General features: G+C 51.2%; 12 protein-coding genes across 12 annotated transcripts; 7 read left to right on the forward strand and 5 right to left on the reverse strand.

The window, feature by feature from the left end:
• Window positions 1-183: 183 nt before the first annotated feature.
• Window positions 184-1152, forward strand: YALI1_D26511g (uncharacterized protein; the record flags this gene model as incomplete). The annotated part of the gene is made up of 1 exon (XM_503091.1): window positions 184-1152. The coding sequence occupies one exon, from the start codon at window positions 184-186 to the stop codon at window positions 1150-1152; it is 969 nt and encodes a 322-aa protein (XP_503091.1).
• A 781-nt stretch (window positions 1153-1933) lies between these two features.
• Window positions 1934-3760, forward strand: YALI1_D26529g (uncharacterized protein; the record flags this gene model as incomplete). The annotated part of the gene is made up of 1 exon (XM_503092.3): window positions 1934-3760. One exon carries the CDS (start codon window positions 1934-1936, stop codon window positions 3758-3760), a length of 1827 nt encoding a protein of 608 aa, XP_503092.3.
• A 1229-nt stretch (window positions 3761-4989) lies between these two features.
• Window positions 4990-5650, forward strand: YALI1_D26559g (uncharacterized protein; the record flags this gene model as incomplete). Its single annotated transcript, XM_068282798.1, has 2 exons — window positions 4990-5027; window positions 5137-5650. 2 exons carry the CDS (start codon window positions 4990-4992, stop codon window positions 5648-5650), a joined length of 552 nt encoding a protein of 183 aa, XP_068138899.1.
• A 1081-nt stretch (window positions 5651-6731) lies between these two features.
• Window positions 6732-8387, reverse strand: YALI1_D26586g (uncharacterized protein; the record flags this gene model as incomplete). Its single annotated transcript, XM_503094.2, has 2 exons — window positions 6732-7685; window positions 8208-8387. The coding sequence occupies 2 exons, from the start codon at window positions 8385-8387 to the stop codon at window positions 6732-6734; spliced, it is 1134 nt and encodes a 377-aa protein (XP_503094.2).
• A 1645-nt stretch (window positions 8388-10032) lies between these two features.
• On the forward strand, window positions 10033-11811 carry YALI1_D26610g (uncharacterized protein; the record flags this gene model as incomplete). The annotated part of the gene is made up of 1 exon (XM_503096.2): window positions 10033-11811. One exon carries the CDS (start codon window positions 10033-10035, stop codon window positions 11809-11811), a length of 1779 nt encoding a protein of 592 aa, XP_503096.1.
• A 541-nt stretch (window positions 11812-12352) lies between these two features.
• Window positions 12353-13003, reverse strand: YALI1_D26639g (uncharacterized protein; the record flags this gene model as incomplete). The annotated part of the gene is made up of 1 exon (XM_503097.3): window positions 12353-13003. The coding sequence occupies one exon, from the start codon at window positions 13001-13003 to the stop codon at window positions 12353-12355; it is 651 nt and encodes a 216-aa protein (XP_503097.1).
• A 1180-nt stretch (window positions 13004-14183) lies between these two features.
• On the reverse strand, window positions 14184-15707 carry YALI1_D26666g (uncharacterized protein; the record flags this gene model as incomplete). Its single annotated transcript, XM_503098.3, has 1 exon — window positions 14184-15707. One exon carries the CDS (start codon window positions 15705-15707, stop codon window positions 14184-14186), a length of 1524 nt encoding a protein of 507 aa, XP_503098.3.
• Window positions 15708-16156: 449 nt separating this feature from the next.
• On the forward strand, window positions 16157-17356 carry YALI1_D26671g (uncharacterized protein; the record flags this gene model as incomplete). Its single annotated transcript, XM_503099.2, has 1 exon — window positions 16157-17356. The coding sequence occupies one exon, from the start codon at window positions 16157-16159 to the stop codon at window positions 17354-17356; it is 1200 nt and encodes a 399-aa protein (XP_503099.2).
• Window positions 17357-17785: 429 nt separating this feature from the next.
• On the reverse strand, window positions 17786-21163 carry YALI1_D26721g (uncharacterized protein; the record flags this gene model as incomplete). Its single annotated transcript, XM_503100.3, has 1 exon — window positions 17786-21163. One exon carries the CDS (start codon window positions 21161-21163, stop codon window positions 17786-17788), a length of 3378 nt encoding a protein of 1125 aa, XP_503100.3.
• Window positions 21164-22044: 881 nt separating this feature from the next.
• Window positions 22045-23463, forward strand: YALI1_D26730g (uncharacterized protein; the record flags this gene model as incomplete). The annotated part of the gene is made up of 1 exon (XM_503101.3): window positions 22045-23463. The coding sequence occupies one exon, from the start codon at window positions 22045-22047 to the stop codon at window positions 23461-23463; it is 1419 nt and encodes a 472-aa protein (XP_503101.2).
• A 498-nt stretch (window positions 23464-23961) lies between these two features.
• On the forward strand, window positions 23962-24283 carry YALI1_D26749g (uncharacterized protein; the record flags this gene model as incomplete). The annotated part of the gene is made up of 2 exons (XM_068282799.1): window positions 23962-24116; window positions 24163-24283. 2 exons carry the CDS (start codon window positions 23962-23964, stop codon window positions 24281-24283), a joined length of 276 nt encoding a protein of 91 aa, XP_068138900.1.
• A 1-nt stretch (window position 24284) lies between these two features.
• On the reverse strand, window positions 24285-24998 carry YALI1_D26759g (uncharacterized protein; the record flags this gene model as incomplete). The annotated part of the gene is made up of 1 exon (XM_503102.3): window positions 24285-24998. One exon carries the CDS (start codon window positions 24996-24998, stop codon window positions 24285-24287), a length of 714 nt encoding a protein of 237 aa, XP_503102.3.
• Between the last annotated feature and the right edge of the window lie 32 nt (window positions 24999-25030).

Raw genomic sequence — 25030 nt, forward strand, 5'->3', positions numbered from 1 at the left:
TTTAATAAATTAGACGCGCGATTAGCGATTATGGAGGTGACTGGGAATACTTGGAGTCAGTTCAAGTGCCAAAAAAGTCCTGCAGTAAATATTTACACGAAGAGCCTGTGTACGCTCTATTACTTCACCATTTAAACAGTGTAATCAAAACAAACACTGTTAACCTCACTCACTCGCTACACAATGCCATCCTTCACCAGCGAAACCACTCTGGGATACCTTTTTTCACCAATCGCATGGCTGTTTGTGTCGTGTACAATCACCGCATTGGTCATCTTGACTCTGTTACCCTTCATTCTCTTCCATGATGATATCCAACAGCTCGATGACTACAACTGGAGCAAGAAGAAGCGACGCGACTTGCTTCTATCCGACCCCATTTTGCTCAGAGATACCAAAGAAAGCACCGAGAAGACCAAAGATAGTGCCGAGAAGACCAAAGATAGCGCCGAGAAGACCAAAGATAGCGCCAGCGACGATTCTGCGCTGAAAAGCGACTGCGACTCGATAGACACATGCACCGCGGTGTCAGCACCCATGCTGCAGTCTCTCTTCCACAGACTCGTTGTCCAAAACAAGTGGAGAGAGGCCGGATACGTGGCCGATCACGTGTATAAGCTGGTACGTGCCAAACTGCTACTGACGAACCTCGGAGTCGACGGACTACGTCTGCTGGAAGACGTCATTAGAGGATACCCGCCTGGAGTGGAGAATCACGTGACTGCAGTCTTCCACACGCTGGCAGATGTGATTATCGGAAAGTATCCTGGGTCTGCTGAGGAGCCTGCTTCTTCACGAGGCATCCTTGGACGGTGGTGTATGCAGGTCATGACGTCGTTGATCACGCATGTGGCCACCGTTTCTCGCTCCGACATTGTTCGTATGCTGTGCAAGCGGTATTTCCAGGACCATGTTGCTTCTCTTCAGATTTGGACCTTCAAGAGCGTTTCTGTGTTTCTTGTGCACTGTCTCAAGACTAGACATAACTTGAAAACTCCCGAGAACGAGAGCATCCAGCTTCTGTTGAGAGAGGGCATGACTTCAAGGAACAAGCTGGTGACCAAGGCTGCTCAGGACTGTCTCACTCACTACACTTTGGTCGATTCAGAGGCTGGCGACAAGTTGCGGTATCAGATTGGAGCGAACTTGTAACCTGAAGCGGGTTTGAACGAGTAAGACTGTTTCGCGTGTGAACGAGTACAAAAAGAGTATATAGATGATAAAAGGAAAGCAAGTCTTCTGTAGCTAACAGTGCATACATCACCAGTAAGGCAGTCCATGTCTTACACTATAGCTATGGATAGCTAGTGACTCCAGTTAATGAGTTTGATACATGACGGATGCTTCTCCGATCTTGTTTGAAATGGAGTGGGATTCATAAGACTCTCCTCCCTACCCGTCACCCCTCTCTCGTATAGCGACTGTTCGGAGTCCGAGGTTTATCATCCACAGAGTTGCTCTCTCGGGTTAAGTGTTCGTCTCAATGAAACTACTTTTGAGTGTTCGAGGTTTGATTCGAGTCTGGGGTTTTATCTCTTCTATATCGAGTTTTCTTGTGTTTCTTGGTGGTTCTTGGTGGTGTCTGTTTCCTGGCTTCTTTAGTCGTCTAGTTAGAAGTTAGTTGACGTCTATTAATACTAGTAGCGCAGTACGCCGTACACATGCTCAGGAGTGTAGCTCGTATTATCTCCAATTAACCACATACCTAGCAGTACACTAAGACACAGGGCAAAGTTTCTGGTGCGATTCGTACAGAGATTGCATCATTGGAAGTTGTGCGTTAGCGTGTGTCTCGAGGCTATCTCTCTCTCTCGTGTATCATCATGGACATGTTACACGTGGATAAGAGTTCAAGCCACAGTTGTGGCTGGGGATTGATATTGATTCACCACGAGCCATTGTTCTCATAGAGCCATAGTTGTCACTCACAGAAATGGCCTCCAGAAGATCCATTGGAGAGGTCGTTGACTCTCACTCAATGACCGGAGATATCCTGGATGCAAACTCCATCAGTGAAGAGTTTGTGGACTCGGGTATCACCAAACGAGATACCAAAGGGAAGGAGAAGGGCGATGTTGAAGTTGAAGAGGTCGAAGATACCAGCAAATCCAGAAGAGGCGGGTTTGTAGAGTTCTGGAAAACATTCACCTCCAAGTCGTTCAGACACAGACACGTGTGGGTGTTCCATCTCTTTTGGAGTATGTTTTTCACCGCTTGGTGGATCTCCATTCTGGCCCAGCCGAAACATCGACACATGTGGTTGATTCCCACGATTCTATGGATGTGTATCATTGCCCGATTCATCACCCTGCATGTTCCAGCGCGATATCTCATCGTTTGGGCTTCGTATATCTGGGATCGAACGGTAATCAAGGTATACGAACGGGTTCCTTCTCATTTACGGGTCCCAGGAGCCGCTCTAGGAACTCTGGCGGTGATTCTGATAGGCACCTTTGTCACGAAGGAGTATCCAGACAGCTTGAGATCGGACCGAGCCGTGTCCTTCTTTGGATACTTGGTGGGTCTTTTCTGTCTATTTGTCAGCTCAAACAACCGTCACAAGATCAGATGGGAAACTGTCATTGCCGGTGTGCTCATCCAGTACATTGTGGCTCTGTTTGTGCTGCGAACCAAGGCCGGATACGACATTTTCAACTTCATTTCGACCTTGGCTCGGGAACTTCTCGAGTTTGCCAAAGCCGGATCAGCGTTTCTAACGTCTCCCGAAGAGTCACAGCTTCCCTGGGTCGTGTTTACGGTACTTCCCGCTGTCATCTTCTTTGTCGCCTTCATCCACATCTTCATGTACTGGAGATGGGTCCAATGGGCCACCGTGAAGCTGGCCTATCTCTTCTTTTGGGCCATGAAGGTGTCTGGGGCCGAAGCGGTGGTAGCAGCAGCTTCTCCCTTTCTCGGCCAAGGAGAAAGCTCGATTCTCATTAAGCCATTCATCCCGCATATGACCAAAGCCGAGATCCACCAGATTATGACCTCGGGCTTCTCCACCATCGCCGGATCCATGCTGGTAGCGTACATTGGACTTGGAATCAACCCTCAGGCGATTGTTTCCAGCTGCATCATGTCCATTCCGGCTTCTCTGGCCTGTGCAAAGCTGCGGTACCCCGAAACAGAAGAGACGGTAACGGGTGGAAAAGTGGTTATTCCCGAAGACGAGTCTGTCGAGTCAGCAGACAATGTGCTCCATGCATTTGCCAATGGAGCCTGGCTCGGCCTCATTGTCGCTGGAGCTATCATGACTACCCAGATGTGCATTGTGGCTCTGGTGGCTCTCATCGACGCTCTGCTCACCTGGTTTGGCAACTTTTGGAACATTCACGAGCTCACTCTCGAGATGATGCTTGGCTACATTCTGTTTCCCGTGGGCTTTCTGCTGGGCGTCCCTCGACACGAAATCTACAAAATCTCCAAATTGATCGGCACCAAGTTCATCAAAAACGAGTTTGTGGCCTACCTGGCGCTGTCGTCCCCCGAGTACCACTCGCTGAGCAAACGGGGAGCCATGTTGGTCACTTACGCGCTCTGCGGCTTTGCCAATCTGGGCTCTCTGGGTATCCAGGTGGGTGTTTTAGGACGGCTAGCTCCTTCACGAGCTGGAGATATCTCGCGAGTCGCCATTTCGGCTCTCATCACAGGAGGTATTGCTACCCTGCTCTCGGCTTGCATGGCTGGAATGGTGCTGGCCGACATGACCAAGTTCGCTACTCCTAGTGAGGCGGTAGCTACTGGCACTGTTGGCTGAGCCACATCACCTTTAGGGCAACAATAGAAGCTGACAACAGCAGCAAGTGACCACCAAGTAACAACCCAGTAACGACCAGGTAACTTGATGAGGTATCTCTGAGGTATCTGTAGTATCAATGGAGCACACAGTGAGCTTACTTGGGCAATACTGTACTGTACTTGTACTGTAGCACCAGCAAGGCCCGGGCAGACGGCTTGTTCCTCCATCAGCAGTGGCACCTCCATGGACTGTCAAGAGTCATCTGGGAGCAACTTGTACATACAGTATTGTGAACTTCTGGTTGCATTCACAAGTGTATTCTACTCGAACTGTCGTACTGTAGATGTCCTCTCACAGCCATACCAATGAGTTCTCCTGACCTCCCCATTCTGCTTATCAGATCAGCACCATAGCATTCACCATGGCATTCACACAGCTACAGTATATATAGCATACGGTACTCGGAGTAGGACCAATAATTGAGATTACAAATCACCCAGTCACTATCATTACGTAAGCGTACACTCCAGGTGCCCCAATGTTGCCCCATTTCTCCCTCCGGTATATATATTACCCCCATCTCCCCTCCATGCCCCATCCGTGTACCACTAAAGTTGCCCCATGCAGACTCCCAATATCGCGGCACCTCGTCCAACCTAATAATCGGCAGCCCAACATCCTAGCCACCACCACCACAAGCATCACCACAACACCACAATGTGAGTATGACGAGCCAAGAAGATGGTTCCAGGCATCAGGAGACAGCTGATTATGCCATCCAACGACATATCGACAGCCACATGAACCATGTCGCAGCCATTACAAGACAATAACATGTCGTGAACAATGCCCGGAGTTAGTGTATTGCCATATGATATGAGATTGACGAGACAAGTTCATGACAGCGGATGAATGATGGAGCTCGGTCGTCAACAATGACTCCGATCTTGTATATCCTGTACTCCATGTTTTGCAACAAGATGAAGAGTACACAGGATAGGTCTAGAGTATGAGGCGAGGGATAGGACAGGTCGTCTACACTATACCTGGTGGCGGTGACCGTGACCCTGAGAAGCAACAAAGACGTCGTCCATTCAATCTGTGTGAACAGCAGCAGATGGTTTCTGACTTTCACAATTGCCACACACCACTTGCTGCATGTCTCTGCTTCATGTCTCCATCCGTTGGCTGTGTCTTCACCCTTGTCCAATCTCTTGGATGAAGTCATTCGTTGCCAGGGGCTGGTCATGTCATGCCCTGAGATTCCCATATGGATTCATTCAGAGTGTGACGGCCGTTTCCGATACCAATGAAGGCCATTTTTTACACGGATAGTAGTTATCCGGCCAATGTCCCTTAAAGACGTCGGTTTTCTCGTTATCATACTAACCTAGGTCCCTCTTTCGCATCGCCATTCCCGGCTTCAAGCTCCCCCCATCATCCCTACGGGCTGTCGGAGTCTACGCCTCCGGAGCCATCTTCTCGCTCGGCTTCTACGCCATGCTGGATGCCGCGCTCTACTCCAGCCACAAAAACGTATCCACCGTCCACGTCCGTTTCTTCCCCGACTGGCTGCCATTGCTGTTTTCGTGCATTGGAATGCTGGTGATTAACCTGGTGGAGAAGGCCCGTCTGCAATCGGCGCTCACCGGCGGATCGTCCTTCTCGTCTGGAGAAGACTGGCAGGCCAAGGTGGTGCTGTTCCTGGGCTTTGCATTCCTGGCCGGCGGGATGGCGTCCTCGATTGCCGTGCTTGTGCTCAAGTACGCCCTGCCAGGCTATTCGATGCCCACTCTGGGTATGGGTGTGGCCAACGTGATTTGCAACGCCTCCGTCATGGTTTCCTGCGTACTTCTGTGGGTTGCGCAGAACATTGAGGACGAGTACTCATACTCTTTGTCGTTGTAGGCGGATGAAAACGGAATCACAAGACCAAAGGTCTCTAACGAGTAATATATGATATGATTATGAGTGTAGGGGCAAAAGATGCACACTGCAGGTCAATGTTTTTGAAGGGACTACGAAGGAGAAGAAGGAGGTGTACAGTCCCACGAGTACATACCATTCAATAGTTGCAACACACAGTACATAAAGTATGTCCTTGTACTAGTATGAGCACGTGAATTCCTCTGTTCTGTCTCCACAGACCATGTCCAGATCGTCTGTCTACAGAAGCCCGATATCGTGTCAGAAGAGCCCTTAGCCCCTGTCAAACGTCATCGGTTTTCGCAGCAGCATTCACATGCGCACGTTGCATGGCTTGGAACAAGGCAAGGGTCGGAAATGAGCCGGAGACAGCTGAAAAATTAGTCCGAATAATATCGGTCAGCGGCCAAAGAATGCCCCTTGCTACGGCCATGATTTCGCAGCGTGCTAGCGTGATAATACTGAATCTAGCCGCGTGTGAAAAGGTGTACATACTGTCCAGTGTATGACATTGTTCTACTGCATTTAGTTTAACTATTCTGTTTATTATCTGGCAGAGTAACCAGTATGGAACAAGTAGTTGACATAATACTTGAGTACTTGAACCAACTACAAAAACCCTTGTACTTGTACACACTGGATCCACTGTGATCACTATTGCAAAATGGTTTGAGAACGACATATTAGTCATACTGGAACCGGTACTCATTGTAAGCCAATAGACCAATCATCTCTACAGTACATACCATACTCGTAGCTGTAGTATCAGCTGTGAGACAATGCATAACACCATGGACACTATCTTCAATAACAGACACTGGGTGACAAAAAAAGTACTGTTCCTCTTTCCATTCTACCCCGAGACAAATGGAGTTACCAATATCCAGAATAGATGTACAAAACACACGGTTATCAATATCAAACATTTTACTCTACATCAGCGAATCACTACTAGTCGAGCCTTGTCGGACCAGCTCAAGTCGTAGTCAAACATATATTATCCTCCCCTGCCAAGTACCTTACTCGGCTCTATTCATACATTTGTATCATGGACCGGTGACAGTTATGACAGGTTTGCGGCCATCTCCTGCACGGTCAGAGGCACAAAGTTGTCGAGATCCACGCCCAGCGCCTCCCGGGCATGGGCCGGCACCAGCTTCTGGTTGAGCTCCGGCGCAATCGACAACTCGTGTCGTGTGAAGTTAAACAGAGCGGGCAGTTGACGCACCGCATTGTTGGGGTTTCGAGAGTCAGGCAGCACCGTCTCGGGGTCCCGCAGCTCGTCAAAGTAAGGGTGGACGAGCGCCTCGATGGCAGACAGTCGCTGTCCGGGGCTGTACTCGAGCAGTGGGGTGATGAGCTCGATGGCGTCGGGTGGGCCTCGCTTGAACACCCGCGAAAAGGGATGGGGCTTTATCTGGGGGAACCGGTGCTCCATGTAGTTGGGGTTCATGGTTCGAATCTGCTCGCGCGAGGGGGTGCCCAGCACCTTGATGATCTCCACCAGCTGGTCAATGCCGGACTCACCGGGAAAGAGGGGCTGGCCCAGCATGAGCTCGGCCATGACGCAGCCGCCAGACCACACATCAATCTTGGTGGTGTAGTTCTGGGCGCCGAATATCAGCTCGGGGGCTCGGTAGTACCGTGAGCAGATGTACGACACGTTGGGCTCACCGGGAACGAGAATCTTGGCCGAACCAAAATCGCACAGCTTGAGAATGCCCGTAGCGGGGTCCAGCAGCAGGTTTTGGGGCTTAATGTCTCGGTGGCAGATGCCCAGGCTGTGGATGTAGGCCAGCGATCGGAACAGCTGGTAGGTGTACAGCTTGACCTCAATGTTGGGCATGGAGAGCCGGGCCTTGGAGAAGTGTCGCAGTGCCCGGTACACGGTTTCGGGCACGTACTCCAGCACCAGGTTGAGGTAGACGTCGTCCTTCTCAGCGTTGGAGTGGAAGAAGGCCTTGAGCTCCACAATGTTGGGGTGCGACACCTGTCGCATGATTTCCAGTTCTCGGTTCTGTGTTAGTATTACTGTTGTGTGGAGATGTGTGCAGACATGTGTCTGATTGCGTGTCTTCCGGAATGGGTGGGATGGAAACAGCGTGTCATACCGTCAACAGTGATCAAGTTCAAATGGGCAGCACGAGTGGAGTACATCATTCCTCCGGCTGTCACCCGTTGTGGTCAATGACGCTGTCGATACCAGCAGATGCTGTCCTGTCTCCATCACACTTCATCTCTGTCGACTTGTGGTGGAACACGCCATGTGTGGTGCGAGTGCAACAACGACCCAACGAATCGCAATCATCCATGGCATACATCCATCGCCTTTAATCCTTCTTGACGCGCACCATACACAAGACAGTCTGGTGGTAAATCAGAGTCGGCATCATTCCATCATTCAATCAATCGCGTAGCAGACTTCCATTCGGCCCGTCATTGTCCGCTCCGACGACGGTCAGTCGCCTCCCACTGCCAGTCATTCCTGCCAACAGTCACGCCGTTGGTCCCTGCTGCCATTCGTTCCTTCCTTACTCACCTTGAACCTCTTGTCCAGCAGAACCCGCTTGATGGCCGCGTCCTCGTTGCTGGGCAGCAGCTTGGTCTGGAACACGACTCCAAACGAGCCGGATCCCACGACCTTGCACTGGGTATAGGTTAATTGGCGCTGTTCGCCGGTTTTTCCGTCTCGCACGGACTCGGTCACGATTTCGGACATGATGTGGTGTTGTGGATTCCGTCGCGGAAAGTCAAGATGTTGTTGTTGCGGTCTGTCAAAAGAGTTCCTAAAGAGCGTCACAGAGGGGGTCTGAGCGTCCTCTACTTGTCGGTGATGCACGGGGGTCGGGTGGTCGTCGCACGGTGCGTCGTTTTCAGATGGATGGGGTCGTCAGTGGCAGGTGTTGAGTTGTGCGCAAGTGTGTGGGAGGTGTGGTGTGGGGTTTCTAAGATTGTGCAGAAATGGTCAGTGGTGCGACATGTGTTGGGGAGTAGTTTTTGGAGTGTAGGGTAAGGGCGAGGACAAGGGCCACCAGGCGGCTTGGGCGATGGTGGGGGGTGGAGCGCGAACGTCGGGGGCTTGCGCGGCGTGGGCAGATGAGACCCGTGGGTCACGTGAACCAAACACGGTTATATATATATATATATATTTTTATATACTCGAAGGCTCCACCTTCCACGCGCTTGTATATTGTTGTCACCATGACGATGCCTAAAGGTGGATACTTAGTTTTTGCTTGGATTTGCCCTTTGCTTTGCTTGGGCCCGATGTTTCTTTCCTGTCGACTCGGAAAAAAAAAAAGGCAAAAAAAAGGGCACCTTTGGACAACCCGTCTTTGTCATTAGGGTTGTGGGGAAGGGGCCACGAGGCCTGTTGAAACTTTGGTTGCCAACAACCACACTGCGTGGAGTCTTGTATCGACGTCGGAGAGGCGATATGGGGCTTATTCACGGGTTTCGACCGGGGTTTCTCCTTGCAAGAACCCTACCGACCCATGTTTTGGCGGCTCTCTCTTCGCTGACGGTTGCCGCGGCGTGTTCGCTCGGAGTGTTCGCTCATAGTATGTACATAGTCCGTGCCACATCTGCAGGCAGACGTATGACTGGGTTAGGACACGATGTGTTGTTCGAGATCAGTACAGGTACAGTATGTACAGTACTTCAAGTTGCACACGAGAGGCCGTGGTCTTTATCACACATGAGAGGGCTTGTTTTTAATAAAACATGAGAGGGTGTTTTTTGTTTGTTAGTTTTTTTTTATTTTTTTTATTTTTTTTACTGTTGTTGTTTTGTTTTTCCGCGATTTTTCGTTATTTTTTGTTAGGAGCATTTTGTAGATGGGCTTCGAGAGCGCAATTGAGAGCAACTTGATTTGGTACTTAAACAACGCCCATTCTTCGTCGTAACCCTTCCTCCTTAACATTGCACAAGTACAGTACATCATCGTACTATACTCGTACGAGAGTCGCTCTTCATCTTCATTGCCCTCTTCATCTCGCTCACCTGCCAAGTCAGCTGCAAAGGTTGTAACCTTGATTGGGTCATGGGACGGACCCGTCTTAGAGTTGGTGTGGCGCATCAGATTAAGAGTATTAACAACAGACAGGTGGTTGATGTCCTCATGTTTTATGGCAACCAACACTGCGCACTCAACACACGGCCATTGCGCGTCTCGTTCATCCGATCACCGTACAGGACCTGCCAGATGGACAGGGTGGAGAGTGTGGTCGACTGTACATACCCAACCCCAACTTATCCAGCGTCTATCTTATCTAACCTTAGACCCACACCCCAACATAGCCCGTCTAATTGGACAGGAACTCCAACGCTAAGCCGCCACTAGACACCTCCATACAGTATCCGACATGAGCGCCGTTTCCAGCGACGAGGAAAGCGTCTTTGTGCGCGCCCCCATCCTCGGACCCCAGACCCACAAGCAGCGCAAGCGATCTTCTGTTCACATGGACGCCATTCATGAGCCCCTCGACCCCACCCAGATTTCCCCGGCCCAGCTCTATCTGACTGAAAGTGGCCACCTGTTCCACGCAGGCAAGGTGGCCATTGTGCTGGTGGGCTTGCCCGCCCGAGGTAAGACCCATCTGGCCGTGTCGCTGACCCGATACCTGCGATGGCTGGGAGTCAAGACCCACGCCTTCCACCTGGGAGACTACCGACGAGCCCAGTTCCCCGATCACGAGACCCAGACCGGCAAGGCCGACGCCGAGTCGCTGCCGTCCGACTACTTTGATCTCAACCCGTCAGAAAAAACCAAAAAGCTGCGGTCCCAGATCGTCGACGCCTGTCTGGCCGACATGGACGTTTTCTTCGACAAACACAATGGACAGGTGGCCATCTACGACGCAGTCAACCCAACATACCAGATCCGGCAGGACCTAGTCGATAAGCTGACTACTCGATCCGAGCGCCAGGTGCTGTTTGTCGAATCGTACTGCACAGACGACTCTCTGGTGGCTCGAAACATTCGAGGAGTCAAAATCTCGTCTCCCGACTACCAGGGATGGTCCTACGAGGAGGCCGTCAAGCACTATCTCAAGCGAATCGAGCTCAGAATCCCCTACTACCAGTCCATGAACCGAGAAAAGGAGGCCCATCTGTCCTACGTCAAGCTCATCAACGTGTCGGAAAAGATGATTCTCAACAACACGGCGCATCTGGGATATCTGGTCAACCGGATCGTCTTTTTCCTCATGAACGCGCGAATCAAGACTGGGAACGTCTACTTTGCCCGTGCTGGGGAGCCTGTGGTGGACCCCAAAAACTACAAGATGGCCATGGACCTGCCCTTGTCGGAAGAGGGCAAGCAATACGCCGAAACTTTGTGCCAGATTGTTCTCAACCACATTAGCGACTACAAACTGCACCAGCAACAGAAGGAGGAGTCTGCCGCCAACGACCCTGACTCCCGGCGTATCGGACAGGACATTGACGCTAAACTGGCCACCCAGCCAAACCCTCACAGAAACACCGCCACCACGTCTCGCCATGGCTCGCGACGAGGCTCGAAGCACGGCTCACGAGCAGCCTCGGGAACCACCTCGCCCGCTTTTGCATCATCGTCTTCTGTCGTGTCCATGAACAACCTGCTGTCCGACTCCCCCACGGGCTCCACCACCAGCAGCACCAGCAAGATGTTAGTCCCGTCGGCCGTGTCAACCTCAAAGATGACCAACCTGGTTGTCTGGACGTCTGTGCGGGCTCGAACCGTCGAGACAGCCGCCCCTTTTTCTTCCAGAGGGATCCCCTTCTTGGAGAGAGGCCAGCTGACCCAGCTCAATCCCGGAGTGTGCGAGAATATGACCGAGGAGGAAATCAAGGAGAAGTACCCCGAGGAGTGGGACAAGCACCAGAAGGATCCCTACCATCACCGGTTCCCTCGATCCGAGTCGTACCACGATCTGGCTGTGCGTCTGGAGCCTCTGATTCTCGAGATGGAGCGAATCCCCGGCGATATTGTCATTGTGGCCCACGAGTCCGTGCTGCGGGTTTTGTACGGTTACCTCATGGCGTGCACGGTGCAGGACATTCCCACGCTGTCGTTCCCCCGGAACGAAATTGTGTGTATCATCCCCAACGCCTACCACAACCAAGTAGAACGGATCCCTGTTCCCGGTGTGGAGGCCTAAGTGTATTATAGCATAGAGAGAGGATTTATTGAGGAAGGATTTGTTAGCAATTGTTATGAAGGAGAGTTGGAAGGGATATGGATATGGAAATGGCAAAAAATAGCAAAAAAAATGGATAAAAGGTGAAACATGACAGCTGTAGAGTCGAATCAGGGAATAGGTGAGATCCGGGAAATGGTGATGTAAAGATAAAAGGCATGATTCCCAGTTTACACCCGTTCTGGATGGTCTATTGTGGTGAGGTGTAGTTGTATTATATCACCTTCATCACTCTGTTTCCATGTGTCACCCTCTTCAACAAGAAGTTCAACAATATGTCAAGTAACTTGTTGTCGCAGTTGAGGTTAAACAAAAAAGCCAACTAATATTCGTTCTCTCAAGTAATATCCACCGACAGGTCCATTTCGCTGGACCAGAGTGTACGCGTTTTACACGGTCTACCAACGCTCAATGTCAATCTAACAGATCAATTATAGCTACAATCAAACAAACAAGTGACGTCTTTTCAGCAGACTTTCCTCCTTCCATCGCCCACACAAGTTCACTCCACCTTGATGAGTCTGGCCTTCATGCGTTTGTCACGCCAGCGCAGGAACTCGTCCTTGACAAAGCTGCCAGAGTCGCCAGATGTGTCCTTGACGTAGAAGGCCCGCAGAATGGGCAGATCAACAATCAGGTCGACGAGACCTAGGTCGCGGATGAGAGAGACAAACAGAAAGTAGGCCAGGCCCAAAACACAACCCAACGCCACTCCAGCCAACACCTGGGCCGGGGTGTGATAGTAAAGATGCACGCGCGAGTATGACACCACCAGCGTCATGGCCACCAGCCCCACGCTTCGCGCCACCCGCTTCACTGGCGAGTACAATTGGCGCATTCGAAAAAACATCCACAAACACAGATATGTGGCCAGAAACGCCACAAACTGCGCGTGGGCCGAGGGCATGCCGTAGCCTGGCCCGTAGCGCGGTCTATCCTGCTTGATGGCCCGTTTCAGGATGTTGTTGGCCACTTCACAAGCCACCTGGCCACCCAACAGCATCAGCGTCTCCATTTCGCGTCGCGAAAAGATGAGCGTGGCGTAGACAATGAGAATGATCTGAGGAATCAGCGACGCAAAGGCACATACCATCGCCAGCGCGTCGCTATCGTCGTAGTATACCTCGAACAGCTCCAGGCTCCGTATCGCCATTCTTAGTCTGTTTTTTTCAAAGTGCTATGTTCAGATGCAGGGTCGAAACTTAGAGCCCATGATGGGCCCTTGCCCTGGGCCGAGGATGGCAGCTTGATGACTGACAACGGGGAACTGAGCGGGGAATCAACCGATTTGCTGACTGTGAGCAAATGCGTGTTGGTGACACACTGCTGACTAATAATTGCCACCCATATTTCCGATATACTGTATATATTACATGTTCTGTTTCTTGCTGTCTATCTACAGTGTGGGTGGTCGTACTCATACAGTACAAGTACGGCTCCACTCGCGGCCCACCAGTAAAAGATCATGTTAGTCATGGTTCAAATGGCCTGGCTAGAACCTCCTGGCGCAGGAAAGATACCGGAAAAAGCTGATCAAAATGATCACAAGAGTGGCCAGAGTATGGGTTTCGAAATTTGTGTCTTTTTGTTCACTATTGGTGGTGTTGAAAAGTGCTGTTTGGCTCCAACATGTCCCCCGGCTGTTGTATTATCGCACACATGCTTCTTTATAGCCTGACCGAAAGCGAGCGAAATGGAGGTGATTTTTTGGGGGGTAAGGGGAGGGAAATAATGCCTGAAAGGCAATTGATGGTCCTAATAGCTCCAAAAACTCCAATGACCATCTACTACCTCATCTCTAGCCAACAATGAGCTCGTTCTACTGTACTTCGTTGTACCGGCAGGTGCATGACGCCGCATACATCATGTGTGGCACGGAAACCAGATCCGGTGGATTGCGAGTAAACAGTTGTATAAGTAGAAGTGTGATTCACCTGAAAAGCTGACAATTGGCATTGTGTCACGTCTCTCTGTTGTCTTGAGATACGAATACAGGTACAAGTGCTGTCTGAATATTCCCATTCAGCTCGATTCGTGGTCCAAAATCACCAGAAGGGGGCTACATACTGTACTTGTAGAGTGAAGATATCCCCAACCCAAGTTCTGCACCGATGACCCCTGATTGATATCTCTTTTCAGTGATCTTCTCCGTCGGTACTTGTACTTGTACAAGTTCAATGTCGTTATGACGTCTCCTTGTACATTCTAACCCGAATGACCATATCGTTTTCACACCAACCCATGTTCTCACTGAGAACCATTCCAATACACATACAAGTACAGTACTTGTCCTATAATGTCATCCAATTAACTCCGGCCTGTACTTGTAACGTCTACTTTTCGTCTCCGTCCACGGATGTGTCGTCTGTATGGCCCTCCGAATCACCGGTATCCAGTTCAGAAGTCTCAGACTCCTCCTCTGCAGCCTCCTTGTTGGGCTCTTCCACCCATCTGGCAGGAGCAGCAGCCTTGAGCTCGTCGATATCTTGTCTGCCAAACACGGGGAAGTCTCTTCCTCCCTTCTTTTGGGCCTTGACACCTCCTCCAAGCTCGGTCAGAGCATCAAAGAAGTCCTGAACAGCTTCTAGGGAGCTCAAAGAGTGGTAAGACCGAGTCGAACCACGCTCTTCAAACCTTCGTTTGTTCCAAAGCTGCTGTTCATCAACTGACGGTAGCTCAATCTGGCCCGAAATGTACCGTGCCACCCAAACCGCCTGGTACTCGAAAGCCCGGAACGAAACCGCGTCAACAGGGACTCCCACAAAGGCCAGAGAGGGATCGGGGGTGTAAAAAGTGTGGAGATAAACGTCTGGAAGAAAGACTCCATCTGTCAAGTCAGGAACTTGGTCTCGAAGAAAAGGATACGAGTACTGGTAGCCTGTACAGTAGATGACGACATCAGGAGAAAAGGACTGTCCATCAGCAGTCTCGACATTGAAACCGCCGTCTTTGCACACGTAAGACACAACTTCTCCCGCTCGAACAACCTTGTCCTGGTTGACAAAAGACTTTTTAAAGATGGGTCCTTTGGTAGCTCGTACACTCTGGATCGTCTGATGCGCAATGGGTGCCAGTAGCGACACGAGATCTGCTCCTGAAGCCCGGGAGCCCACTATCACGACAGTTTTGTCCTTGAACAGATCCAAGTTTGACTCCCGAAAGTGCTTGGAGTGGACAATTCGGTTGGGGTAGAGTCGGTAGGCCAATTGAATGCCCGGCACGTCCGGGATGAAAGGAACATGGTAGTGGCCAGTTGCAACAACCAAATGATCGTACTTGGTCTGGGCCCAGACATCCTCCGTGGCAGATCGGGTCCGAGTAGTCAAGGTCCATTTTCCATCTTTGGTCTTGGAAGCCTTCTCAACTGTGGTTGAGAACTTGACCACATCAATGTTGGGCTGGAAATACTGCTCAATGTACCGTTGGATCGTCGAGTGGTGCACAAATCGGGTCTGCAGAGGATACGTGTAGACTCCATTTTCTTTCCAGTCCCACTTTGGTTTGTCCGAGTAGGTCATGACTCGTTCAGGCACGTTTGTCGACAGAGACTCGAAGGTGGGAGTGGGCTCGTATCGGTGGGGGTTTTCAAACGTCTGCCGGTTGTATTCTCCCGGGGAAGTGTTGATGGATTCTCCAGGCTCAATTCCTTCGAAATCCGGAGTGTTGGACACCAGATCAGACTGTTCTCCTGTTCTTCCGGGCACCACTGTCAGCGGGCCAGGATCAGAGTCGTACACCCATACTCCTCCCAGAATGTCTCGTCGTTCAAACACGGTCGTTTCGATGCCTTGTTTGCGGAGCGTATCCACGGTAATTGCTCCCGAGGCTCCTCCTCCAATGACAGCTGCTGTTACCATGATCTTGTCCGAGGTGGTGGTGGTGGTGGGGATTGGTGACAAGTTGGTACTCGACGGAGGAGGGAACCACCCAGCCAATGCTTATCTCCACGCATCTCCTCGTCTCTCCACACTGTGTCACATTTGTCATCAGCCACAATCATCCCATTATCCATTTCTAACAGGGTTGAAGCCACATTGCCCTGGGTGTGTGGCTTGGAGGTTGTTTGAGCCGTGGACTAGTGCACCCCAGACTGCTTGCATTTGGCGTCATGCATTATCGCACTATCTCGCAGCCACAAACCTTGGCAAGCCACACCTCAGACCAGAGTGAGAGTTGCGACAAAGCGGCAAAGAGGGGATGCGGAATGTTATCTCATGTATAAAGAGTTGGTTTTGTCGCAGGAAGCAGCGCAAAATCATCTGTCTTCAATTGATCTCGCTCTCTCTCTCTCTCTCTCTCCCCAACAATGCCCCCTTCTCTCGACGAAAACACCACCACCTCCCTGGAGCAACCTCTCAACGACCTGTCCATCAAGGTCAAGCCCAGAGTCAAGGGCGGAATCTCCACCGAGTTTCTCAAGCACCTGCCTCCCCATTCCCGAGCTCGACTGGAACGCCATGGAGTCGATCTGTCCAGAGGCTACCCGGAACGACCTACAGACATTCCCTTCTACCTGGACGAAGCGGTGGCTGTGCGAGCCGACGAGCAGGAGTACATTCCCAGAGGAAAGAACGCGGACCCCGAAAAGAGGGCGCTGCTGAAGAACGCCACAGCCGTCAATAACCTCTCCAAACACATTGGAACCGAGATTGTGGGCGTCCAGCTGGCAGACCTCAACGAACAGCAACTGGACGAACTCGCCCTTCTCATTGCCGAGCGAACCGTGGTCTTCTTCCGAGACCAGGACCTGCCCCCCGCCAAGCAGCTGGAAATCGGCCAGTTCTGGGGCTCCCAGATCGAGAAACACCCCCAGGTGCCCCATGTGCCGGGCTACCCCGGTATCACGGTCCTCTGGCCGGACCACCAGATTCTGGAGGGACGAAAGGCCAATTTCAAGCAGCCCGGAGGAGCCTCGGGATGGCACACCGACCTGGTCCACGAAGCCCAGCCCGCGGGACTTACTCATCTCCACAACGACCAGATTCCTTCGGTCGGAGGAGATACCGCCTGGTCCTCTGGATACGGAGCCTACGACAAACTCTCGCCGGCATTCCAGGAGTTCCTCAACGGCAAGACTGCCATCTACCGAAGTGCCCACACCTACATTGACCGAAACGACCCTCTGGCCGGTCCCAAACACATTGAGAGAGAACACCCTCTGGTTCGAACCCACCCTGTGACGGGATGGAAGACGCTGTGGGTTAACCGGGCCATGACGGTCCGAATCGTGGGCCTGGAACCCAAGGAGTCCGATGCCATTCTCTCGTATCTCTACGACGTGTACGAGAAGAACCAGGACATCCAGGTGCGGTTCCGATGGCAACCCACCAAGGAGGGACTTGGAACCTCTGCCATCTGGGACAACCGAATCTCCCAGCACAACGCCATCTGGGACTACGAAGGCAAGGAGCCCAGACACGGAACCCGAGTCACTTCGCTGGGAGAGGTGCCTCACTTCGACCCCACCAGTCCTTCTAGACGGGAGGCTCTGCATCTGGGAGAGTAAGTCGCTTATGTATTGAACCAATCATTGAAACATCATTGAAACATGTGGAATACTGACAGTAGGACCATAGTAAGACAACATCCTGGGGTGCTAGGGTGCTATCACAGCAGTTCACCTCAATACACTTGTACAGAACAAGAACACCTGGATTTGAGCAGAAGAACCACAGACCAAAAAAGAGTCCGTAGACTTCACCATTTGCAACAGTGTATATGTTTGTCTTGATTTTTGCACTTCTATGTAAACTTGAATACTTGTACCGGTACGGACACCATTGACTAGATCATAATTGGCTGTTCGTCAGAGCCATCTTTTACGACCAGGGATACCGTACACTATGTACAGGAGACACTCTGAGGATCAACTCTCTACTCTACTACAGCAGTAGACTCTCTTAAATAAATCATGTTAATATGTATATGCTCAGTTTCATTTTTGCGGCCGCTCAAAGATGGAAATGTGCTTCCACTTTGTCTTGGATTTAGTCCGGTCCTTGTCCTTCTGAGGCTTGCCAGACTTGTCGGACTGCTTCCATTTATTCTTGAACGCGTTTCCCAGTAGTCCATGCTTCACAGAGTCTTTTCGAGGAGTGTCGTCAAAATCAAACTCATCCACATCGACAGGGTCCACATCTACCATGCTGGACTCGGCCTCATGCACTGGCTGGATTTCCTCCACGTCGAGAGAGTCCACGTCGATAGACTCATCTGGCGTAGAAACCCCGCCCATGGCCTCCTCCACGTCCAAGTCCAAGGAAGTCTTAATCTCCTCCACATCCACATCCATCTTGTCCTCTTCCACTGGATGCACCTGCTTGGTCTCCCCCACGTCCATTTCCTTGTCCTCATGCATGCCCGGCACCGCTTCAGGCGCTTTATCCTCCGCCACGGCCTTGTACTTCACATCCTTTTTGGCCTTCTCCTGGGCCTTCTCCTTCTGGGCCTTCTCCTTCTGGGCCTTCTCCTTCTGGGCCTTCTCCTTCTGGGCCTTCTCCTCCTCGGCCTTGTCCATCTTCACAATCATCATCTCCTGCAAAGTCTCCTTCCCCTTTTCCTCCTCCTCCGTCTGCTTCGCCTCCTTGACCTCAGACTTGGGAGTAGGCGAATGGTTCAGCGAGGACGTGATCATCACATCATCGTCAGAATCATCGTCGGGGGTCTCGTCTCCCATGTCCGGATTGAGCATCTTGCTTCTCAAGCCAGAATTGGCAGCACCCTCCTTGAGCTGAAACACCCGCTTGACCAACTGCTCCCGCTTGTCCAGAATCTGGTTCGTGGTCGACCACATGCGCCGAAACTCGGCCTTGACCCTGGGCTTGTTGTGGGGGAAGTGAGCCATGTGGGGAAGGTACTTGATGGGGTTGGCAAAGAACATTTGCACAAAATGAATCAGGTAGACGCCACAATCCCACGTATTGGTCTGGATGGGAACGGGCATGTCGCGATTCTTGAAGGCATTAGGCGGAACCTCAATCTTGAGTCGCTCCCGAGCCTCAAAGTGAAGATAGTCGAAAATGAGACCTGCTGTTGTTCGGTGATTGATGTTGAGAGAATCCAGTGCAAACATCCAGATGCATTCGTCGTCCTTCAGAGGCGCGTAACTCTTCTTTGCCTTAGTCTCAGGCTTCACAGTAGATCTTATGTCTTCCACTTGTTCTTCCTTGAGCTTTTCCGGTTCCTCACCGGCGTCATGTGCTCGAGTTTGCGAACGAGTCACCCGCGGAGAGGAAGATCGGTCCAAACCGGTCAGCTCTTTCTTGACACTAGTAGCAGGAGCAACGGCCTCATGCTTTCTGCCCTTCCATTTATGAGCAGCTTCGAGGTTCCACAGAATCATCACGTACCAATGGTTGTGTTCAACAATCGGAATGATCACACATTGCTTGGAAAAGATGTCAATCTTAGAAGTCCACTTTTTCATCAGCTGGTACTTTTCGGCGGGTCTCTTGGTATCAAGTGACAATAGCTTGTGCACAAAGTAGGTGGAGAAGACGTATGTGTTGGAGTAAGTCAATGGCCTGTAGAAAATCTCTTCGGGCATTCGGCCGGCCTTGTCAGTAGCCAGCTGCAAAGCCTCCTTGTAGAGTCTGTGGGCAGTTTTGGTATCACCCTCTTCTGGCAACTTGTCGTGCTCAATCTGAAGAAAGAGCGAAATGAGCGTATCGTTGAGATACTCGCACTCGCGCAACTGCTCCACATCCTTGGCTGTGATCTCCATCTGCTTCCCGCTCTTGGTCTGGTAATGATGCGTGTCACCAAAGTCGGGAAAGGCAACAGATGGGGTTTTGGTAGCTGCCAATCGGGTGGAGCGACGCAGAGGGAAAGCCACATCGAGCCCGTCGCCCTTCTTGTCCGCCTTGTCCTCCTCCATATCCTCCTCCATATCCTCCTTCTTCTTCTCCAATACGGCCTTGACCTCCTCCAGACGCTTTTCAAACAACTTGCGGTCTCCTCCTAAAGATATAAGCTGTTCCGCAGCAATCTTGTCGTCCAATGTTTTATGGAAACACGGCAAGAGATTCAAAAATCGCTCCACCTGCTCGTTGAGAACCAGAGGATCCAGCTTGATAGCCAAAGTCTCGAAAAACGAACCGTCACTGAGAATGTTTCCTGCCGAGAGACCCTCAAAAATCAACACCTGAAAAGACTCATTGTACTTGACGGGTTGAATGTCGTCGAGATGAATGGTGATAGCTTTGTCTGTCATAATAGGACACGGCCTGATGCTCACCTTCATAGCCTTTTTGAGGTAATAGGTGACATCCATAACTAGTCGATTCTCGTCCTCCCCACCAGTAGAGATCCCTTCTGCCTCCATCCTCAAATCCGTGTACTCCTGATTCCACGTATGTCCGTCCAAGTAGACTTCCAGCACCTGAAACGAGGCAGGTGGGGGTTTCGTCTCCTCCTTCGGTCTTTGAGCCAAGAAGTCTCCAAGAGGAGCAGGTTTAAGCAAGGTGTAGTCTCTTCTCTTACCCTTTTTCTTCTTTTCGCTCATATGCTTCCTGTCCTTCTCTAGAGCCTTTTCTTGTTTGGTCTTCATGGGCCGATCATCGTCATCTGAGGAAGATGATACAGAATGGGTGTCTAAGTTGGAAAGCGAGTGGTCATTGGGTTTGTGTTTCGATGCCGGTTGTGGCGATGGCGGAACATGTTCGCTAGTCTTCTTCTCGGGAACGTCGGGGTTGGTCTTATTATTCGGGAACAGATCCTCGTCGTCGGTGGTATCGTTCAATTCTTTGATGGTAGGCTTGGATACACTGCCTTTAACAAACTTCTTCAACAACGGATGCGAGAGACGAGAAGAGGTTAAATCTGAAGGGATTCCGATCGACGGAGTCTTCTTGAGAGTCGAATACGGCCGCGCCACGATACGCTTCGAGTCTCCTCCGATCTCCACCACTCCCGGCTGCTCGGGGTTGGTTTTGTGGCGCTTACTGACGGCCGAAAGATACTTGTTATTGCTCACGAACCCCTTGACCTTGGGGCGATTGCGAATATCGTTGTGAGGCGGTCGTTCGTTTTCTGGGGACGCTCTCTTGCGTTGGCCATAGGTGTGTTGGAGGCCTGACCTGGAGCTCCCGCTTTGAACCGGTCTCTGGGCGATGGAAAAGCGCTCGTGTAAAGACGCGAGCGACGACGGACGGGTGTTTGGCGCTCGGATTTGCACCGAAGCAGGCACCTGTTGTTGCTGGTGTAGTGATGGAGACGGGCTGTCTCTCCTGGCGTTTGCCGGAGTGCCTGTCAGAATGGCGTTGATTTGGTTGATATGACGATTAGCACCTTGGCGGCCACCGCTGGACTCCATTTGCAAAGCTGGATATCGGCCTAGAGCTCCTGACTATGCCGTTGTTTGGGTCTATGGTGGTCCGCTTAAAAAAAATATGCATGCACATGTCGCGATGGGTCGGGGATTATGTAAGCGCAGGGAAATGAAGGGCACCAGTGAGGTGTGGCAGAGGGGGAAACAGGCAGGTGGGCGATGAGAGGAATGCGATAGAGAGAACAGATGGTTGGAATCCGAGTCTTGTGATTCCAGTGGCAAAAAAACGCATCTCTCCATAGCTCAGTGTGATTACTTGGGCCTTTCAAGTAAAGTTGTGTTTTTTCCAAGTAAATACTCTTTCTTTCAAGTAAACCGTCACAACCTTACGATGCAGTGTATGATGCCGCCGGCAAAGTGGTTACAATCCAATCGACGCAAGAACGGACCAATTTTTTGTTGTAATGGACAGAAAACGTGACACAACCGGTTCTTTTTTATTATATTTTTTATTCTATTTATTCTAGAGAAAAAAAACCACCCAGGAAAAAACTTGTCTGTTCTCCGCTGAGATTGACGTGCGGCTCATCAATTATAAGGATGTTGGTTCGATTTGCGAGAAGCTCACTTTTATGCACATACTCAGATTTACTCATGTGTATTTTTGGGTCTGAAAGTGTCGGAAATGCCCCCCAGAGCAACACAGACTCTCATACTTGTGTCCACTGTCCGGGATCTGGCCCCAAAACACACCCATTCGCTTGCCCTCACCCCTCTCAACGTCGGTTGCTTAACCCCAGACAAACCTTGGTTGAGCGTCGGTGAGTCAGCGGAGGTTTGGGAGGGTGGCTCTGGACGACGAGTTGGGGTCCGAAACGGATTTTCGGACATGTAGAGATGTAGAGAAAGATGCAGCGAGTCGAACTATGTTTTCAGATCCGCTCCATCTCCACTCCATCGGCCGCTGCAAGACCCTTTTGGCCCGTGGGTATAAACTTCTGGAAGGTCCCAAACACCCATTCTTGCAAAGTGAAATTTCGGTGCATTTTTTTACCTCTACAACTACAACTATCTACCACCACTCCACCATGCTACGAGCTCGACAGTGTCTTCAGGTGGCCAAGCCGGCTTCCACTCGATGGTTTTCGGCGTCCAGTGCGCTGGGCAAAAAAGACCAGACCCCCATGCAGGTCTTCATGGACACGTTCAAGAAGGAGTGGGGCAAGTCCAAGGAGCTCCAGGACAACATCAAGGCGCTGAACGACGAGACTGGCCGAATGGCCGAGAGTGAGACCTTCAAGCGGGCCAAGGCCGCGTATGCCAATGCGCAGAAGGGTTCATCTGCCACGTCCAAGCAGCTCAAGAAGGCCGCCGGAGCGGTTGGATCTGCTGCTGGAGCGGCGTGGAACTCGCCCGTTGGCCAGGCCACCCGAAAGGGAATCAACGTCACCGCCGACACGCTGGACAAGGCTGCCGAGCCCATTCGAAAGACTAAGGCGTACAAGGACATCAAGGACGTGATTGACGACGGATCGTCGATCCGATATGGAGGTTTCGAGGACAAGGGCAGCCGACGATCTCGACGTATGGCCGAGCAGCAGGCCCGAATCGAGGAGGAGCTGCGAACCGGCGTCAAGACCGGCCCCGTCATGCCCAACGAGGAGGCTGGCAGTGATCTGGTGGTCCATGCCACCGCCCGGGCCTCCAACCGGCGAATGCCCAAGTTTGACGAAAACTCCGTCATTGGCAAGACCGGAAAGGGCGTGGCCTCGTGGTGGGAGGAGTCCGACAACGGATTCATCGCCACCCTGCGAGCCGTGACTTCCAAGGTGGGCCGACTGTTTGACGAGACCGAGGCTGGCAAGGTGATCCGAATGTTCAAGCTCATGGACCCGTCGTTTAACCAGGACCAGTTCATGAAGACTACCCGAGAGTACATCATTCCCGAAGTGCTGGAGGCGTGGGTTACCGGCGACGGCGAGACCCTCAAAATGTGGCTCAGTGAGGCCCCCTACAACATTTGGGCCACCCAGACCAAGCAGTACACCGAGCAGGGTCTTTTCGCTGACGGCAAGATTCTTGACATTCGAGGAGTCGATATCATGTCCGCCAAGGTGCTGCCACCGTCCGACGTGCCTGTCTACGTCATCTCCTGCCGAGCTCAGGAGGTGCATCTGTACCGAAAGGCCAAGACCGGCGAGCTGGCTGCTGGAACCGAAGACAACATCCAGCAGTCCACCTACGTCATGGTGCTGACCCGAGTGCCTGAGGACATGGGCAATCCCGAGACGGGCGGATGGAAGATTTTGGAAATGGTCCGGGGAGCCTCTCGATCGTGGACTTAGAGTGTATATATGTAAATAGCGCGAGGAGGTGGCCGAGGCCCCTCATGAATGTATGTTATGATTTGAGTGTCCCCAGAGCTGGCGATGAAGTAATACATGATGCAAGGGAGCCAGTCAGCCGGAGAAGTGTTAACCTGAAGACATGTGCTACTTACACTACTCACTCAACCATGAACCAAGATAATGACAAGTGCTAGCGAGTGATAATGGCAAGTGCAATCGTAGGCTTCAGAACATCCAGTAACTGGGTTTATAGATACAAAAGAGAAACTGGTCAATACATAGACGGTTAGGACTTGTAGGTCAGTCATGGACATGTATGATGATAGTTATGGGCGTAGAGCAGTTGCCTGTAGGCAGACTGGCTTGTCCAATCGTTTAAGGGCTTTTTACTATATCTGTTACTTGAGACTGTGGAATGTGATATGTTGTTGTTGTTGTTTTGTTGTTGTTGTTGTTTGTTGTTTGTTGTTGTTGTTTTTTTGTTGTTGTTGTTAGATGTGGTATGATACTAATGTCCACACTGGTAGACAGGAGAATCAGCTCGTCGGGGACTATCCAACGGTGTTACAATCGAGACTCTCGATTCTTTCCGTAAGAACCAATTGCAGACGTCCGTCAAGTGACATTGAATTCTCGGTCCACATGCTTTCGTGAAGAGCGACAACCGAAAGTGAATCTCAGCAAAACTATCTTAAGAGGACAACCTCTCGATCTGTTCGTGACGTTGCTTTTGGATCCTGATGTCGTCATCGAGGGAGGAGTACTCAGACCGCCGTATTGCTCAGTAGTAGTCACTAGCTTTGTCAACACTCGCTAAATCAACTTTTGATCTTCTTCTTCTTCCGCTTGAACATGCTTCCTTTGCTCTCTCCTTCCTCCTTTTTAACGTCAGTGTCCTCCGTCTTCATTTCAACCTCCTCCTTTTTAACGCCATCTTCCTGCTTCAAGTCCACCTTGATACCTTTCCTATCGCTATCGCTACCCAGCTTGCGTTTTCTGTTGAGCACAAGATCATCGTCCTCCAACTGCTTCTCCTGGATCTTCCATCTTGTTGACTCCTCATCGTTCACCTTCTGAGCTCGCTTAGAAGCACTCAAAACGTACTCTGAAACCCCCTCGGAACCATCAACAACAGGCGGAGCAGCAGGAGGTATCACCTGAACACTTTCCCACACACCGGTTCCTGTGTTTGTGTCGATAACAGGCTTCTTTTCGTCCTGTTTACTCTTCTCCTCCATCTTGTCGTAGAATGTCTTTTTTGGCGCTACCGCGGGATCTTGAGACCCAGATTTCGCTTCTAGGGGTTTATCCATCCCCTCATAGCCATCCTGGGCCACCTTCTTCCTAATCTCGGCCATTTCGCGCTCAAGATCATCTTTTTTCGCGCCTTCCTCCTTGCTGGATTCATACAACCCGCGCAAATGTTGCTTCCACGCCGATTTGTGCTTGGCCGTCTCTTCGTGCACCTTGCGCTCAAACGTCGTGTCGGTCACAAATACAGCGCACACCTTGCACCAGTATCGAGGGGCCATTTGAAAGTGAAACGAGTCTTGTGGAAGTGGTG

The sequence above is a fragment of the Yarrowia lipolytica genome, chromosome 1D (genome assembly GCF_001761485.1).
Source record: "Yarrowia lipolytica chromosome 1D, complete sequence".
NCBI classification, from domain to species: Eukaryota; Fungi; Ascomycota; class Dipodascomycetes; order Dipodascales; genus Yarrowia; species Yarrowia lipolytica.